The sequence below is a fragment of the Monodelphis domestica genome, chromosome 6 (genome assembly GCF_027887165.1).
Source record: "Monodelphis domestica isolate mMonDom1 chromosome 6, mMonDom1.pri, whole genome shotgun sequence".
In the NCBI taxonomy this organism is placed as follows: Eukaryota; Metazoa; Chordata; class Mammalia; order Didelphimorphia; family Didelphidae; genus Monodelphis; species Monodelphis domestica.
This window is the reverse complement of record NC_077232.1, coordinates 68,542,940-68,558,453: the sequence shown is the minus strand read 5'-3', so window position 1 is coordinate 68,558,453 and position 15,514 is coordinate 68,542,940. Positions and strand designations below refer to the sequence as shown.

General features: G+C 45.9%; 1 protein-coding gene across 1 annotated transcript in view; it reads right to left on the bottom strand.

The window, feature by feature from the left end:
• Nucleotides 1–3,745: 3,745 nt before the first annotated feature.
• KCNC1 (potassium voltage-gated channel subfamily C member 1) overlaps nucleotides 3,746–15,514 on the bottom strand; it is a 79,867-nt gene continuing 68,098 nt past the window's right edge. The window contains exons 3-4 of the mRNA XM_001366617.3: nucleotides 8,028–8,216; nucleotides 3,746–5,163 (exon numbers count right to left, since the gene is read on the bottom strand). Of these exons, the coding sequence (XP_001366654.1) occupies nucleotides 5,099–5,163; nucleotides 8,028–8,216 (254 nt within the window). The 3' untranslated portion in view covers nucleotides 3,746–5,098. The remainder of the gene's footprint in view (nucleotides 5,164–8,027; nucleotides 8,217–15,514) is intronic.

Below are 15,514 nucleotides of genomic sequence, written 5' to 3'. Positions count from 1 at the left end.
GGCTCAATTTAAAAGTGAGTTGCTAGGATTATTTTAAGAGCCCTAAAGTCTGTCCTAGGCCATTTAGCTTCTATTCCATTTCGTATTTTTTCCAGTAATTTTAATGTAGGTACTTTCCACACTTTATTAGGTTGGATTTATCTTGAATGCTTACAAATTCTCTAATATGAAGACTTGCCTACCTATGTGATCTTGGGCAAGTTGCCTGGTTTCCTCCTCTGAAAAATGGAGGAGTTGGACAAATGCCCTTTCAGGCCTCTTTCAGCTAGAGATCTGTGATTCTTGGATCTGTGATTCTGGGCATATCTCAGTTTTTGATGCCCATAGATATACAGAAAGAATTCAGGAAACCCTTGCTAAATGATTCATGTCAATATCAGACTCTTCTCTTCTACTCTCTGGCATCTGCCCCATTTTCTTTCCAGTTCATGGAGAGAGCTCCTAAGGAATTTCATTACCTCCCTGTCTTTCTGGCTCCCACCTGGGCCTGGAGTTCCCCAGTAACTGACTGGAAGTAGCACTGCTATTATGGAGTGGAACACTGAGACTAGGGTTGGTGGTTTGACCCCTTACTATCTAAGTGACCAAGGGAAAGTCATTTTTACCTTTCTGAGCCTCAGTTTCCTCACCTGTAAAATGGGGATTATTACCCTTGTACCACCTACCTCACAGAGTTGTCCTGAAGATCCAGAAAGATAACAGATGCAATGTGCTTAATGACATTTTTTGTGTGATATTTCACAGTGGATAAGACACCTGCGATTGTTATTCTGCAATTCCATAGCCCAACATCCTGGAGCCTGTAGTAAATCTCTGGGTCTGAGTCAGCCAGGGGTTCAGAAGTGTGACTCCGAAATAAATTCTGGCTAAACTGAGTTTCCAACCCAAGCTGTGAGTTGGGCTGCAGACTTATCACTCAAGGCAAGTATAAGTGTCTTCCACAAGCCCAAGGTTTGCCCATGGTAGCCAGGTTCCTTCCCTTTATGCTTCTCCCTTTTTTACTTCTTTGTGTTGGCAGATGTATAGAAGTTTGACCCATTATACATAATATCAGGTAAAATATAAGGCAAGTTTGTCTTGGACTCTAGCAATAGGTGAATTTCTGAAGTGATTGAAGGATCTTGTCATAAAGCAGTCCTGAGTCTCCCTTGAACCATTCCATGTTCCCAAACACAGAGTGATGTTCCAGTTTTTAAATCCTCAGAGTTATGTTTAATGTCATTGTTCTGTGTGTGTGTGTGTGTGTGTGTGTGTGTGTGTGTATGTGTGTAGAATGGGGGCAGGGTTAGACATATTAGTCAGAATGATCACCCTCGAAAGTGTAGATTTTAATAGAGACTCTAAATAGGAGTTTAGGAACTTAGCTGGATCTAAACAGTGATACAAGCTATTCTCTTGGGCATAATTTGCAAATATAATGGTCCAGAAATGTTGAGTACCCTGGAAGGAAGGAAGCTTGGCTGGTCCCAGTTCTCCAGACCACCCCTTTTTTAACTGGATCCTCCTAAAGGGCCTGAACTTTTCTTGGAGAAGGAGAGATTAGAGAGCCTAGGAAATATCCTTCAATTGATATCAGTCCTGATCCCTAGACAAATGGCCAAGGGAACCACCCATTTGTTCTCTACCCTTTTACTCTCTGAGTATCAATAAGGGAGGAGGATTGGGGAATGTTCACATCTAGAGATCAATCTCAATAACAAAGGAAAGGATGGTGATGCCTTTCTATCAAGTCCATTCCTGTGGTGTGATGACTAGGGATCTAGGCAGTCCCAGAGCTTAGACCTAGAGAAATAAATGAGTGTGCCTCATGGACTGGACATTCAAAAATTCTAAGATATACTACATAAACAGCACCATCAACCAGGTGAATCCCTTCCTGGTAACAAACTCCCATTCATAGAGTTGATACTTCATATGTTCAAAGTTTTCGAATACTTTATTAATCTATTCATCCATCCTTCCATCCACTTTCAACTTTAATCTGGGAACCAAACAATGGTCCACTTGCTGTTTGCAATCCTTAGAGGGTGGGAGCCTGGCCAAACCTCAATACATCTAACAGTTTGATTCTGGGAGCACTTTGTGTCAACTTCATTTTTGGAAATGAAATACAATTCTGCGAATCCAAGAGTGCTTTCTATGTTGTGAATGGTTCTTGGGTTTTTTTGTTTGTTTGTTTGTTTTTTGAAATCTATTAAATGGCGAGAATGATTTCAGATCTGGTTGTTTCACAAAGCAGTTGTGAAGATCAAAGAAGATAATGAAGTAAAAGTATGCCATAATCTGTTAAGCTTCATATAAAAGATCATTTCTATCATAAAACTAGGAATATCCCACACACAGCCCCTCCCTACCATCAAAGGTATATTGTAGACAAGATGTATATGGACATACACTAATACATCAGAGTGGATCTGGTTGGTAAATCTGAATTATATCAGGTCCTAGAGCACCTTCTTGGATTTTCCTTTCCTTGTCTATTTATAAGGTATGACAGGACATGGGACAGTTATTACAAATGCAGCATGAGCAAAGGCTATCTATTCTCCTGGAAATTCATGAGTCTCAGGGGGTCCCTGACTCACCGCAAGAGTCAGCAACCCCAAGAGGAAAGACAACCCATTTGAAGAATGGGACACTTGGACTCTAGTCTTAGTTTTATCAATGACTGACTTGGTGATTTTGTCTATTCTCCTTTCCTTCTCTCTACTTCTATTTCTTCCTCTTCAAATTGTAAAGTTAGATTATATATAGTAGATGTAAAGTAGATCATAACATTGCTTGAGTGACTTTATCTTCTAAAGACCTCAGTTTCTCTACCTGTACAATAATGGAGTCATGGCTTTCTCTACTCTCTGGTTCTAAGAAGTACTAGAACACCCTCCCTTTAAGTTTTGTTTTTTTTTTTGGTGAGCCCAGGGCTGATGTGTTGGGTAGCAGAAAAATCACTAACTTTGGACTGAGAAGTTCTAGGTTCCATCTTGTCTCCATCATTTATAACCTATGTAACCTTGACAATTCATTTAGGTCTCAATTTTCTCATATGTAAAATGGTGGAAGGGGTGAGGCCTGGATGATCCTGAGGGTCCCTTTCAGCTTCAGGTCTATGATTCTGTAGTCCCAGAGTTACTATGCAATGTAGGAAGAGCCTCTTCCTCCTGGCACCCAAATTAAAGAATGAGATAAGGGAGAGGGGGAAGTTAAAGTGCAAAGGGAAATGATGTGGGCATTATGTAAACAGTGAGAAGGGGATTGAAGGGTACAGAGTAACAATCTATACCATAGGAGTGGGAAACACTATGGTGGGGTAGGAGGCTCTATGAGAATTGTGGGCCTAATCTCTAGTTTTCTTTATTCCTTATTCCTTTGAACTACCTGCTTCCTAGCCTTCAAGAAAACCATTACCAGAAAGAGCAAGTCCATTCTGCCCTTTGGGGAAAACCTTCCTGAAAGGAGCTTCTTGAGGGATGGGCCTCTCCTTACCCAGTATTTGAACTTCCTAACTAGCCTTATGACATTTGGGGAAGCCAATAAGATTATGAGGCTGGCCACCCTTGATTCTGAGGCCACCAACCCATCTGCCACAATATATGATTGCTGAGCTCTGAGGTCTTGAATTGCCATTAGTGCCCTGAGTTGTACAGTAGTGATGGTCCTGGAGTTGTTGATACCCAGTTGAGAGAGAATGTGTGTGAAGATAAAAACATGAGGTTTCCAGAAGGTAAGAAAAACCCAATTCAGTGAATCAACTCAAAAGTCAACTTTTTATTATTGAGGAGATGGGGTGAGAATATTGAGAGAAAGGGTCATTTCTGTCTTTGCAGGAAATGCTGGTCACTGCTCATGAAAGCTCAAGATGTTGCATTTTTTAAAAACTATAGCATTTTTTCCAAAAATATCATTTCTTTCCCCTCCCCCCCCATGTTGGAATCAGACCAAAGTCAAGGTACTGTCCTATTTCTAATGGGAAAATATATTTATTTGAAATTCAGAAGTGTGTCTCTGCAAACCTCTGATTGCTTCAAGAAACAAATCTGCTTTAGACTATACAGCAGGCACGGAAACCATGAGACAAATTTTATTTCATGCTAGAGTTGTTTTGCATAACATGGGGCATGCATCTTTACTGTGAAATGCTAACTGCATACAATGCTGGTTGTCTTTTAATCAATCTGGAGGCAAGTTTCTCTCCAGTGGTCTCCTGATCTTTGAGTGGTCTCCTGATCTTTGGGTTCTCTGAGTCCCGTTGGAAAAGTAACGCTTGGAGAATCCAGACTCTACTCTTTAGGAACAATTGGCCACGAAGGGCACTCACGCTGGATCTCTACACCAATGGAATACAACAGAAACCAGAGCTGGGAAATTGATCTAGACTATGAAAAGTCATCATGGGTCTTGGGAGAGAGGTCCATGGGTCACACACATGCGGAGGAAAACAGAGAGGTGATGTATTCTCATAATTCTAATTGGATCAAAGTTCTCGGTGGGTTTCCATAGGAGAGATGAACTATGAAGGCATGGTCAATATGACCGATGACAGGCCGATTGCCTTTTTTTTTAAACCATTACTCTGTATCTTGTGTACCAAAAAAATAAATAAATAAATAAACAAAAACAAAACAAAAACAAAAAAAGAAGAAAAAGAAGGAGAAGAAGAAAGAACCGTACAGGTTTGTGAAGACTTCACAGTCTGGCTACAACAATGTATGTAAAAAGTAAAAGGGCATTGAAAGAAAAATCTAGAAGCTTCTTTCTGATTTTTTTTGTTTGTTTCTACATGAATCATACAATTGTAGGTTGTGGTTTGTCTCTTTTTCTGGTTACTTCATGCAAGTCATGCTAAGGAAACCCTCCCTCCCCCCCACCCCAAAAATAAAAACAAAAAGAAAACAAAAAGAAAGGAAAAAATCTTCTACAGTTTGTTACCATTGGGTTGCAGAGAAAGCCTATGTCCATCCTAGAATAAGGCCCAAAAAACCACGCGGACTCATCCTGCAAACCTGCGTGGCGGGATTGACTCTGTCCAAGGGTGAGGAGGGGCTGCAGATCCACCCAGATGTTTTTTTTAGCCACCAGTGTCCTCGGTCCTCTGGCCTTGTCAAGTCACTCTCACTGCCTCTGTTGACATATACTTAGCAATGACAGGGCTTTCTTTGCAAAGATCTGCATGTAAAGAATACAATCAACACTTGAGCTTCTCTCCCTGCCTTCTGCTTTCCCAGGGTTGCTGGTTACTTATTGTTAAGGAAAGAGGATGAGGAGGGAGGAGGAAGAAGAAAAGGAAGGAGGAGAAGAAGGAGCGGGAAGAGAGGGAAGAAGATGGAATTGTTACATGCAGAGGCTGATATAATTCTCTCCAATTGGATTGTTTGATGCTCCCATGCAATCAGCCAGGCTGATACCTCTCTCTCTCTCTCCCTCTCTGTCTCTGTCTCTCTCTTCCCTACTTGTTTTCTGAGCAATGCTTACTCTTTAGGATAGATTCCTGTATTTTTCCCACAGTGCTCTTGGGTTTAAATTTCAACAGAGTTCCTAAGCCTCAGAATTTTCCTGAGAAAAACAAGTAGTCTGTAACTGGCATGTGTCACCATTGCCCTAAAGCTGACCACTGTGGGCTTGGGAATGGTTACCTGGAAGCCATGACACTATTCACCAAGCATACATTAGCCATGGCATCACCCAGAAAAACAGCCACCCAGTGCTGTCCACTATTCAAGGAGACCTTGGCACCAGGACCATGCAGCCTCCAGTCCAAGCCACCTTGGTGCTACTGTTGGGGGCTATCCATTCCCTAATGCCAGCAGGAGCTCCTGAGATCACTGGCTACTACAAGGAAATGTGGCATCTTCCGGTCCAGTGTTCCCTGGGTCACGTGCAGCATAGCCAGGGTTGAGGAGGCAGCAAAAACTACTTTGGAGAGTGGGAGGGGTTTAGACCATTCTCAGTTACTGATCCAATGTGCTATAGAAATGGAGGAACTGGGCACCTAAGACTGGCTGAGAGCTAGGCAGGAAAAATGGAAGGATGAAGCCCCCAGAGATAGGGCTCCTGTTTCTTCTTTTGGCTGCTGAGGCTTGGAGGCAGGGCTGTAGCTTTTCCTTAGGAGAAGAATAGACTCCAAGGACAGCATTGGATCAACAGCAAAATGGGCTAAGAATAAGGGCTGGTGGAGGCCAGACGGGCAGGCCTTTGTTCCATCATGCAGTGCCATGCTGGGAGGAGGTTCACCGGAAGCAGTTTTCCCAAGGCCATTGAGGCAGAGGCAGGAGAAGACAAGGAACAAGGATGTTCTCCTAATTCAGACAACAGCAGGAAGCAGGCAGGATGATCACTTGCACCCATGGCCAGAACTCAAGGGGCCAGAGAGCTTTTCCCCAAGTCTCTGTGGAGATGCTACCAATTGCCTCCAGGCTTCCTGGTGCTGCTTTGCTTTTTGTGTTTTGGTTTAACCATAGTGAATGTTTGAGCACCTGGAAATAATCCCAAACTACTCCAAGCTGTTGCTCAAAGGATATTCCCCCACCTGCCCTCAGCATTGGAGAGCTCAGGGAGCATGCACCAGGTAAGAGGCTGCTACAGGCATGCACATCAGTGACAGTCCAAGGGACAACTGGGCCAAAGCAACACCACCGGAGGGAGGCTGCCTTTCCCCTACTCTGCTCCACCTCCCTGGGACCAACCACATGCCAGTGCTTTGGAATCTCTAGCCCAAAGGGCTGGGTATCATTCTAGCATTTACCAAATGTAGCTCCCACCAGGAGCACACGTGGGAACCTCCCCTGTGCCACTCTCCCATTCCCCAGCCCCTGCCATGCTCAAGCCATGGAAAAAGGCACCTGAATCCTCCAGTGCAGTCAAACTAGATGCCTGATTATAGGCAGAAAATTTCAAGGCAGAGACCCATCATTTGGAAGTGGTAGAGCCTTGCTGAGCATAGGAACGTCCAGCTCTCAGGCCCTCCCCACCTGGAGCTTGTCCACCTTCAAGGCATCAGGGAATTCTGATCCCTTTCCTGAACCGATACCAGGAGGCACAGACCCCTTCCTGACTGTTTCATTCATTTCATTCATTTAATCAGGAGCGTATATGAATGGCCTACCAAGAGAAGTGCACGACCCAGGGCTGGAGCTAAGTCCTCCTCCCCTCACCCTACTCTAAAAGACTGCATCAGCAGCTACTTCAGTGGCTTATGGGAAGGAAGGGGACTTGTATTTCTAACCACAACACCATGCCTGGTGGACACACAGAGGCCCTCCGGCCATCTCCGTCTTCCATCCCTTATTGTTGTTGGGGGTGGGGGCAAAGGTGGTATTAATTTTTATGGAAACCGAGTCAGAACCCAAGAGGCCTTTTCTGGAATATAGGATTGTGGCCCATTGACTCCAGAGACAGCTGTTGTCGAGCCCTCAGAACCAGGCTAGCGTTGGCCAAGGGAACCAGGGGTGTTCAGTTTCCAGGGCATTTGCCTGATGGGTGACACCTTGTGGTCCCCTAATGGGGATCCTCCTGGGCCGGACCAGGAAGGTAAAAATTAGCCCAACATCAGACCAATGTTTTCCTTCTCTTGCCTAACCACACCATCTGTCAGAGCAGCTTGGAAGACCCAAGGCCTCTCAGCAAGAAACTGAATTGCCCCCATGCAGATCCTTGCTGGCATGCCTCCGGAAGATGGCACAGAATCAAGGTTTCCTCCAAGTACTTTTCCCCCTTTCCTTTGCAACTAGCCCAGCTAGCACGGCTGCTCAAGGAGACTGAGCTATGGCGTTCCTTCTAGTATTCCATGTGGAAGAAATGATTCAGGCATCCAAATGCAGACATAAAGTGGGCTCTCTCTCCTCCCTGTATCCCTCCCTTGAAGGGTCTCTACCACCCCCTTCTCTGCCCAGCCATGCCCCACCAGAGCGATCCCGGCTCCCCTTCTCCCTCCTCCCTTCCCTCCCCTTCTACAGTGAGGGGGCAGGCAGGCAGTCCTCTTCCCCAGAGCACTGGGCCCCTAGCCCAACAGCTACTTGACCTCATCTACATACCCTTTCTCATTCCTCCACCAGGCGGGCACGGGTACTCCCCGGTTGATAAGAGGAAGCAGGGTCCGTATCTCTCGCGGGTGCCCGAGCGGGTAAAGGGCAGGCCCTCATCGGGCGTGAGGGCCTGGTCTATGTGGGGGCAGTCTTCGTTCGCCAGCGCGGCATTGGCCACCTCCCCGTTCAGTTTGGAATCTTCAAACATATAAGCAGAAGCTATTGAAACACTCAAAACCATTTAGTGGGAGGGAGGAAAGGCTGGATGGCAGGGAGATAGCTGCAAAGGGAGCACAATGGTCGGAGGCACCGTGGGTGATTCCTGTCCCCTCCAAAGTCAAAACAGGAGATGGACAAGGGGGCCGGGAAGGGCGCCAGCTTTACTGTGCGGTAACAACCTACTGGCCCAAAGGCAGTACCAGGTGGGGTTTGCTCAAAGTTTGCAAAAAGATGAGCAGTGTGATAGGGCCGGTGGGCTGCAGAGCTAATGCTGAGGCCAGAGTCCAGCAGAGGGCAGATGGCACAGAATGGACACATGGATGGCTCACAGGGGCAGCTGTCAGACACGGATCTCAAGGAAGGAGACAAACAATGAATTGGGGGAGGGGTGGGCAGAAAGACACCACCTAACCGAAGCAGAGCTCTAAAATCCTAAAACCGTCCCCTCAGAGAGCCCAGGCTAATCACACAGTCTGCTTCTTTCCTCTGTAGAGAATGGGTCACAAAGTGCTTCATCCCCCCGTAGGCATGAGGTCAGCCACTGAATTTGCTCCATCCCCATCCACAGACCAGTCCTAAAGGTATGATCCTGGCCACTTAGTCTTCATCCTTCCATGGAAGCCAAGTTCATCACTTAGTTTGATCAATTCCCCCCACAGAGCCAATGCCTGCTTCTCAGGCTTCTTAGCCCTCCACTCCAACAATGGACCAGTTACTGAGTCTGATTATCCCCTGTAGAGATCAGGCCAGTTCTTTAGTCTGCTCTCTCTCTCTCCCACAAAGCCCAATCCAGTTGGTTCCACCCAGTAGAAACCAGGTTAATAATCCAGTCTTGTCGAACTGTTTAGAGAGATCAAACCAATCGCTACTCTTTCCTTCCTTCTATTGACCAAGCCAGTGGTTCGGTCTAGAGACTCCACCAGTTATTGAGTCTACTCTGACCCTGACTAAAAGGCTAGATCAATAAATTAGTCTGTGCCATCCATATAGAGAGACGGAGGTCTTATAGAGATAGGACTAGCCACACATAACATTGTCGACTTGGAGTTTAAAGAGATATCTGAGATCATCTAGTCCAGCAACCTCTTTTTACAGATGGAGAGATAAAGGGACATGCCCAGAGTATGCCACAAGTGAATGAGAGAGAGCCAGGCTTCAAACACAAGTATGGTGACTCCAAATCCAACATTCCCTTCACACTTCCTCTAGGTCTGATTCGTCTCCTCATGGAGACCAAACGGGCATCTCTGTTGTCTCCTTCCAACCTTAGAGATGGGTGGATCCCTCAGCCCAATTTATTCCCCTGATCAGGACTGGACCAGCTATTCATTTTGTTCTTTCTTTCCATATACACCAGAATGAACCATCCATTGCTGCTCTATCTCCCTACAGAGACCCAAACTGATCCAGGTTGTACTGTCTACTCTCTCTACCGCCTTATCACTACCACTAAAAGAAACCCCTCATTCTCCTTGCTCACCCATAGATTAAAGAGCCAATCATATAGACTGTCCTATCACACTTAGACACACTGGATTGGTTATTTGATTAATTCTGTCCCCATGAAGAGACTAGGGAGATAGCCCAGTCTTCTCTCTCTAGACCCCAATTTAATCACTCAGATAGCTCTGGCTTCCACAGAGACCAAATTAATCACTCAATCTGTTTCCTTTCGTGTTTCAGTTAGATTCCTCAATTGTTCTACTTAGACCTTTCATACAGATCAGTTCATTGCATTCTATATGTTCTATACAGCAGACTGGGTCACTCATTTTCTTCTATATCTCCAAAAACATCAGGTTTGTCACTTGGACAGCTCTTATCCTATTGAAATGAGGTCTGGCCCTCAGTCAGCTCTTTTTCTCCAAAGAAATCAGACCAGTCACTTCATTTACTCTTCCACCCAAACAAACCCAGTTTCTTCTGCCACTCTTTATCCTCTGGCTGCCTAAACCTCCCAGTGGCCTTTGTCACTCAGGGAATTTTGAATGGGAACAAGGATAATGTATGAATGAGCTTATGACAACAGAACATGAATTTGGGAAAATAAATCCATTTTCTGCGTCCTCTCTTGTGAATGGTGCTTGCAAGGCCAGCACAGAATGATATGTGTGGAAAACAAAACAGCCGCCAATGGACTTGAGAGAAAGACGGAGATGAATTTCCAGGGATGTCTATGTAGTCTGATCTCTTCACAGCCTGCCTCATGCACCCAAAGTCAAAGTGAGGGCTCAGGGTTCAAGACTCAGAGTGATTCTGAGGGGTGGGGTTTTTGCCTCAGCTAGTGAGCTTGATTTCTCAAGCTGGCATATGCTAGGAGCCAGGCTACTTCTCTGATAGCCACTCTGAAGCTAGTTTTGGAGAGAGGGAGCAGAGTTTGGGGTTTGGAGAAGAGGAAGAGAGATAGTTGATATCCCTGCCTCAAGACAGGCTAAACTTCTACTGGGAGCTTTCCAAGGGCTCACTACCACCCAAATGGAGTGGGCACTCAGTAATCTGTGAAAACAGCTATCCAGGGACCAGTACTTAGCTTTAGTTCTGCGAACTAAAGACCTAAAGCAGTCACACCTGCCACTCAAAGTCAACTTCACAGCCAAAAGTCAGAAAGAGGCAAGAGTCACCCATAACATTGTGTGGATTTGGTTTTTTTCCTCCATCATTTTTGGTGCTCAAAAGAATTATTTGTTTGGATAGGAAAGAATGCTTTGTTTGGGGAAAAAGCTCAGCCTCCAAGCTCGCTAGAAAGAAAAATATTAAAATAAGCTATCCCAAGGTTGCACACCAGAACTAACGGTCCCTTTTGAGAGACTGAAGAGGGAGAGGGGAAAGTTTGTATTTTTTTCCTTAAAAATTAGGAGGGAAAAGTGATTAATAAAATTTCCCCATGTAATCGGTGCTGTTCTGTAACCATGCACAGAGAAGGGATCCTCTTCCATGCACACAATCATATAAGCCACAGAGAAGGGGCCCCCTCTTTTGCACACATCATGTAAGTACACACAGAAGGGACTCCCTCCTGTACACACATCATATAACTACAAAGAGGCAGTCAGTCAAAATAGAAATGGACCAATCAGATTTATTAATAAAGCAAATCCAAAAAATCCCATTATAATTTTGGAAATTAAAAAAAAATCTATTGTACAAGATCTTAAAGCTTTTCACTTACAGTGCGTTTTCTTGACAATTCACATGGGTTCCACACCCCTATTTACTCTGAACAAGAAAGACCCAGTTACCAAGGTAACTCTGACATCACATGGTACTGTGCTTGGGGGATTTCTGAGATACAGCATATCTCCTCTTGGCAGCGTGAGTGCACACACGCAACACACACATGTGCACACGCAAACATGCCCCTGCCCTAGGGTGTGCCCTGGACTTTGTTTGACTGGTCCAATGTCTGCCTTGAGGACTAAGCTACCTTTCAGACCTTCTGTGACAGGCTGACTTGGGCTGCTGGCTGCTGGCTGCTGGCTTCCTCAACATGGATCTGTTCTCCTTGTGGGGTGACCTCTGTCTTGGGGCCAGAACCTATCCCAATCTAGAGTGGCATAGGGAGTGTGGTTTCAGGAATAGGGAAGGGGAAAGGATTTGCCCTGAGAGCTACTCTCAGTCCCTGACAATAGCTGCCCTAAGAGAGAGGTTCCATCTTTATTTTAGTTACAAGGTTCTTTATGGGAAGGTTGAATGGGCAACGGAGGTAGCCCTATTAGATGCCCCAAAAGGGGAAGGAGAAAGACTGGACAGAATTGGAGAGGTGGAGGTTTTTGGACCTACCTCTGCTGGTTGGTCCAGTCTTGTTGGGAATATATGAGGGCTAAAAGGGGGTGGAGAGAATAGGGGAGTAGATATTTCCTTCCAGAGGTTAAATAGCCTCTGGGAATGTACAGCAAGCCCCCAGTAGATAACAGAGGCCTTTTCCTATCCATTAAGGGATGCACTTTATTATGGCTCCATCCCTTATGGAGTGGAGCCCCTCAAACCAACAATACCAGAAGCAGATCCCAACCTGTTCCCCTAGATTCCATGCAACATAACTTACTCTCTCCTCCTGCTGTCTTTGCTAGATAACCCATGGATCACAGGATTCTAGAGTTAGAGTTAAAAGGATATCAAGTTCAGCAACTTCATTTTACAGATGAGGAAACTGAGGCACAGAGAGACTTGCCTAGAGTCCCATAGGTAGTATTTGAGGTGGGATTTGAACCCGTTTTCCTCACTCTAAACCTGGTTCAACCATTATGACATTATGCCTCCCACAGTCTCCAGAGACCAACTCTCTGCCTACTTCTTCCTGTCTGCCATTTACAGTAATGACTGTTGGGTTTAAAGGGATTCCAAACTTTGGCCTGATTTTCTGAGCCAGAATCATATGCCATCAGGAGCCTGCAATAGGATGATCTTGGACCCAAGATTATAGTCATTTCTTTATGGTCTCCAAATAACCAAGGTTCTATCCTGTAGGGAATAATTCTCAGGATCTCATTACTACTACTCCCCAGTCCCCCAGCCCTGCTCCAGGTGCTGGGGACAAACAGAGATATGAGAGGGAGATCATGCCAAAGTAGCATGCCTCTTGTTCTGTGACTTGACCACAGAGCACTCCCAAGGTCCAGAAAATACTGACCTTTCTCTATTCCTTGTCTTTATATGGTATTTGAATGTGGTTCTGGCCTGAAACACTAACAGAAGATGGAAGATTCGAATCAGGATCTTTGCTCCTGGCCCCAGGTTCTGCTAAGGTACCTACCAGAGCAGCAGCAGCAACTCTATATCCTGATAATCAGGCCCATGTCAGAAGTCTGCTTATTACTGGGCCATTCAAACCCCTGGGTCTGGCTCAGAACTGTCTCTGGAAGAGAAGGGTTATTTTTTCTGGGGGACCCTTCTCCCCACTCAGATGACCTCGCCAGGGCTCTAGAAAGGAGGGCTATGAAGTAATGGCAAGCATGTTCACCTTTCAACCCCTAAAATCCTTCGGACAAACTCCCTTTCTCCATCTCCCGGCACTCCACTGGGTAACTAGATCCCCACTGGTTAGTCACACCAGGATCTCTTGTGCTCGTTGTCAGATTATCAAACAGGATTCTGCCACAGGTGGCTGGGACATTGTGTGGCTGAAGACAGAGCAAGGGGGAAGGAAATGCATAGGGATAGAGAGTCAGTAATTATAAATGAGCCCGGATTTGGCGGCACCTAACAAGTTGACAAACAGAATCTGGGGGTGGCCATGATGAGTGAGAATGAACCCAAATGATCCCTGAAGCTTTGGGGGGGAATGATGCTTGACAGACAAATCTCCTTGATTTGTGTCAGTTGGAGGAGGAGGAAGGACCATTGCTCTCTCCCTAACCCCAAGCATGACTTGGAGAGCTTTAGAAAAAGGGATGGGCAGACTCATAGGACTGTTGGGTCTATCATGACTTCCCAACCTAGGAGAGCCATCCAAGTTATATCAGATGTTCTGCAGAGCAATTCAGTCCGGTTCTCTCCTGAGGTGGGCTTTGGGTGTAAATTGATGCTGTGGATTCTTACAGACACAGAGCCCACAGGAGGAACCTTAGAGGGACTACCAAAAAAGCCATAGACTTAAGGACACCCCAACCCTCAACAGAACACAGGAAACTATAGACTGGCAACAATGAAATGGTGACATGGATGAAGTCTTAAGGAAATGGTTTCCAGGCTTTTGAAATGAGCTGAGATGAGCTTCCATGGGAAGGATCATTTTTTTAAAACTTTGGAGCAACAAGTACAACTGGGAGGGTCAATGTTGGTCCAGGCCACAGGGAGACATCCTGATTCTCCATGCAGATGATCTGCCCCAAGAACCACTTACTCTTCCCATCAATACCTGGCATCAAGAGAAGGTCCCACCCTCCGTGGACATATGAATTCATGGATTTGGGGGACAGATGGAAATTTCCATGTGGTTTGTTTTGGGATCTCCACAACTGGCCAATTTTCGGCTCAGGCTGATGGAGTTTGGAAGGAAAACATCACAGAATAAAATGGGACCGCCTGTAACACACACAAGTTATGAGCAATGTACGAGAACCAACAAGTAAATGTCAACAAAATGTAGAGAGGGAGAGAAAGAGAGAGAGAGAGAGACATGGTTAGTGGGAAAGAGAAAAAAATGTGAACAACATAGAAACATTTATTCCTACTCCTAAAAAAATCAAATTTAACTATTCTAGGCTTCCTGTGCTCTTCCCCCCAGGTTTTCAATCTTCCCCGGCTGGAATCTGATACCCTCCACTTTGCCAGCCAGCAGCTGGTCCCACATGGAAGGACTCCTGTTGGAGCTCCTGTCCCCAGGGTTCTGCTGAATCATCAGAGGGGTTCATGATTCCCCACTGGTCACAGGTACCAAACCCTGATTGGTTGCACCTTAGGAACCCATCAGTTCAGGAGTGGGGAGCCAACCTACCTCAGAGCCTGTACTCACCGCTTGGCTGACCAGGGTCCCTTCAGAAAATGGTGTCCCCCAAAAGAGACTTTCGCAGAATATCAAGGCGAGCCTGTGGCCCATGGACCCCACTCAGCTGGCCATGCCCACCTGCCCATGGCAGAACTCAGCTTCCACCAAAGACTTGTGGCAGGGCAGGTGGGCAAACTCCTTTAGGCTTGGGTGGTTCTCTTGGAACTCCCTTCTGTGAGCTCATCTTTAGAGAACCAGAGGTGCTGCCCCTTTCCCTTTTTTGTAGCTCCGAAGAGGGAAGAGCTGAGAGCCAAGGACTTTGAGGAGCTCTACAGGCTGGAGTCTGCTCCCAGCCTGCCTTGATTTACCTATCATCCTCAGTGGACACACTCTACAGAGACTCTAACTCAGGCACAACACCAGAGAGAACTGAACCAACACACACAGGAGCCAGAGTGGACATGACCCACGAAGACTGACAGATGGGAAGAACAAAAGGAGGAACAGATTTGGGCCCAAGCCCAAGGTGAAATGGGGTTAGGGATGCTGGCTTACTCTGCCTAGAGCCCAAGCCCAGCCGGTCCTTCTTGCTTCAGGTGAGCATGGACTGGAATTACAGGTCAGGTCAGGGTGAGTTGTTTTGTTGAGAGAGAGAGGGAGGGAGGGAGGGAGAGAGAGACAGAGATAGATAGATAGATAGAGAGAGAGAGAGAGAGAGAGAGAGAGAGAGAGAGAGAGAGAGAGAGAGAGAGAGAGAGTCAAAGACAGAGACAGAGATAGAGAGAGAGAAAGAGAGAGAGGGAGAGGGAGAGAAAGAGTAAAAGAGAGACACAGAGAGAGAGAGAGAGAG